General features: G+C 40.5%; 1 protein-coding gene across 1 annotated transcript; it reads right to left on the bottom strand.

The window, feature by feature from the left end:
* Nucleotides 1-1,400: 1,400 nt before the first annotated feature.
* Nucleotides 1,401-2,360, bottom strand: LOC121767069. Its single transcript, XM_042163271.1, has 2 exons — nucleotides 2,161-2,360; nucleotides 1,401-2,106 (listed from the first exon to the last, which is right to left on the bottom strand). The coding sequence occupies exons 1-2, from the start codon at nucleotides 2,358-2,360 to the stop codon at nucleotides 1,401-1,403; spliced, it is 906 nt and encodes a 301-aa protein (XP_042019205.1).
* Between the last annotated feature and the right edge of the window lie 561 nt (nucleotides 2,361-2,921).

Raw genomic sequence — 2,921 nt, 5'->3', positions numbered from 1 at the left:
CCATAGTACTTCTAGTTGGTGAGTATGGGTCACCTACATTTTCTTCTACAACAGGGTTTGATTGTGGTATAGGGGTTTTGAAAGTCCAATTCCTTTGTGAGGTACTTGGTATGTCAGAGCAGGAGGCTCTACTACTTTCATAATTAAAACTCCTATTATTTCTGAGATTTGAGAAAGAATTTATCTTGTCAAATTTGATAATTACAGTACCATCAGGTTCCTCAATAATTTGGGATGGTTCTGTTTTTTCAATGTTCCTAGGAATTTGCGGTTCTTTTATGATGAATTGACTTGGGATAGTAATTTCATCCCATTTGAGACGTTTAGGGGTGTAAGCTGTGTATTGTTCAGCATCAACTTGTAAGAGAATAGTTTCTCCTTTAGTAAAAGGAATCTTGCTGAATTTTGGATTTAAGTTTGAAGACATAAGCCTAAGGTAGGCTCTAAACATAATAACAAAATTTTTGCAGTTATGAAATTCATCTCCTTGTATTTGAATGTCTAGAACAAGAGATTCTAGAATCATGGGATCAGTTAAGTCCACAGAGAAATTTGGAGAACTATTAAAGTATATAGGTCCATTACAAATGTTTGTTTGAACCGTAGCTAAAATAGAAGGCTGATACCTTTTGAGTCTTTTGTCTCTTAGAGCAATGAAGATAGGTGTATCAACTCCTATATGAACTAAGGGTTTGACAGCAACTTGGGCAAGACCGAAGTGGGCATACCTATGGCCTTGTTTTATATATTTTTTTATTGATTCTCTACTAAGCAGAGAAAAGCTCTCAGATTCATCAAGAATGCTTCTAGTTTCTTCATGGGTTCTAATTGAAAAAGCAGTCTTAAAATCCATAAGACCTATATTGTAATAATTTTCAATCTTTTCTTTAGGAATACTCCAATTTGAATAATCAATCTCCGCATAAGTCTCATTACTTAGCACAATATTCTTGTACATTTTATTTTTGGTTTTGGATCCTAAAAGATTTCTAAACTTACTGGCCATATTCAAACAGAGGGATAAGGATTGAGTTTAGGAGTTGGTTAAGATCTAAGAAACTGGTCGCAGGGGAACACTATGCGTGGAACACCTAGACATAAGGCTTACCAACCGTCTTACAAGCTTACCAAACCTGAATTCCAACGTTCCTTTGATTAAGTTTAATCCTAAGGATAATCTCATCATCTCAGTTTTGAATATTAAGACAGTCAAATTCATCAATCTTATAACATCCATTACCGCCAACAAAATGGCTCTGATACCATTTTGACCCAGGTTGTATTTTGATATGATTGAAACCTTGTTACAAATTTTGCGGAGCTAATCTCAGGGCTATGTTGGGTCAGTTTTACAGTTAAAATTTCTTAACAATCTACCAGATCCAGCAGATTCCCGAAGATTACCCAGCAGCCTGACCAGTTAGGCAATAGTAGAGAGTATACGTAGCGAAATTTTCTTCCACCACGCACATCTCTGAACTATCCCTAAATACCATGACACTATGACCATTAACAAGAAAAGGAATAGAGTTAGGAGCGACTCCCTGAATTTGCACGGCTCCATTCACTCGAAGGCCAGTGTAGGGTCCAATCCACTTGGATTTTAGTTTCCGAGGCATCAGTTTAAGCCTTGATTGGAATAGGAGCACTTTCTGACCAACTAGCAGTTCCTTGACCCGAAGGTTGTTGTCGTGCCACAATATTGTTTTCTCCTTGTACCACATAGCGGCATCATACGACTCAAGCCTTAATTCCTCCAGCTCTTGCAGTTGAAGCGTTCTCTCCACCTCACAGGCCTGGGGCTTCATGTTTATCTCTTTGATTGCCCAATAAGCTTTGTGCTCAACCTCGACAGGGAGGTGGCACATTTTGCTTAATACGAGCCTGTAAGGCAACATTCCAATGGGAGTTTTGAACACAGTTCGGTATGCCCATAAAGCATCGTCAAGTCTTTTACTCCAATCCTTCTTCGATGGATTCATTGTCTTCTCCAAAATTGCTCTGATTTCTCTGTTCGAGATTTTTGCCTGACCATTTGCCTGGGGGTGGTAAGGAGTGGATAAACGATGGTGAACACCATATTTCCTCATCAAAGCTTCTATCGTCCTGTTGTAGAAATGAGTCCCTTGGTCTGAGATGATTTCTCAGGGCACACCATACCGGTTGAATATATTGGCCTTCAGAAACCTCGCTACTTCCTTCGATTCGCAAGAACTTGTTGCCTTGGCCTCTATCCATTCGGAAACATAGTCCACCACAACCAATATGTAGGGGTTCCCATATGACGATAGAAAGGGACCCATGAAGTACATTCCCCACACATCGAAAATCTCACAAAGAATAATTGGAAACAGCGGCATTTCATCCCTCGCAGAATTCCCCCCGCTCTGTTGGCATCAAAACCCGCTGTCTAAAAACTTCTGCGCTGTCTTTCTTGGCCCAAAATGACCAGCACATGCCAATGCATGGCAATGATTCAAGACATCCTTTTGTTCCCACTCGGGGATGTATCTTCTAATCACTTTATCGGACCCCATCCTCTAGAGGTAAGGGTCGTTCCAAAAATATTACCTGGCTTCACTCTTAAGTTTCATCCTCTGGGCCCGGGAAATTTATGGAGTACTCGGCAACTCTCCCGTGACCAAGTAGTTTGCCAGGTCTGCAAACCAAGGTTCTTCATTCAGCTTACACTTCCCTTTATCCAAATCTCCTGGGCTGGTTAATGCTAACACTGCCACCCAACTAATAGGTCTAGGTGATTCCATCACATAATATTAATGTTCCTCTGGGAATGCATCCGGTATATCTTCTTCATTTTCTCCTTGAAGTATCCTGCTTAGGTGATCAACCACCTTCTCTGTACCTTTCTTGTCTCTGACCTCCCAATCGAACTCTTGAAGCAACAGGACCCAGGGAATCAG

This window comes from Salvia splendens, chromosome 15 (assembly GCF_004379255.2).
Source record: "Salvia splendens isolate huo1 chromosome 15, SspV2, whole genome shotgun sequence".
NCBI classification, from domain to species: Eukaryota; Viridiplantae; Streptophyta; class Magnoliopsida; order Lamiales; family Lamiaceae; genus Salvia; species Salvia splendens.
This window is presented reverse-complemented; position numbering and strand designations above follow the sequence as displayed.

Excerpts from the sequence above, each read along its gene's own strand:
- LOC121767069 (XM_042163271.1), bottom strand. The coding sequence starts at position 2,360 with ATGCCGCTGTTTCCAATTATTCTTTGTGAGATTTTCGATGTGTGGGGA. Across the intron at positions 2,107-2,160 it reads AAGGCCAATATATTCAACCG|GACGATAGAAGCTTTGATGA; the intron begins GTATGGTGTGCC and ends TTTCTACAACAG.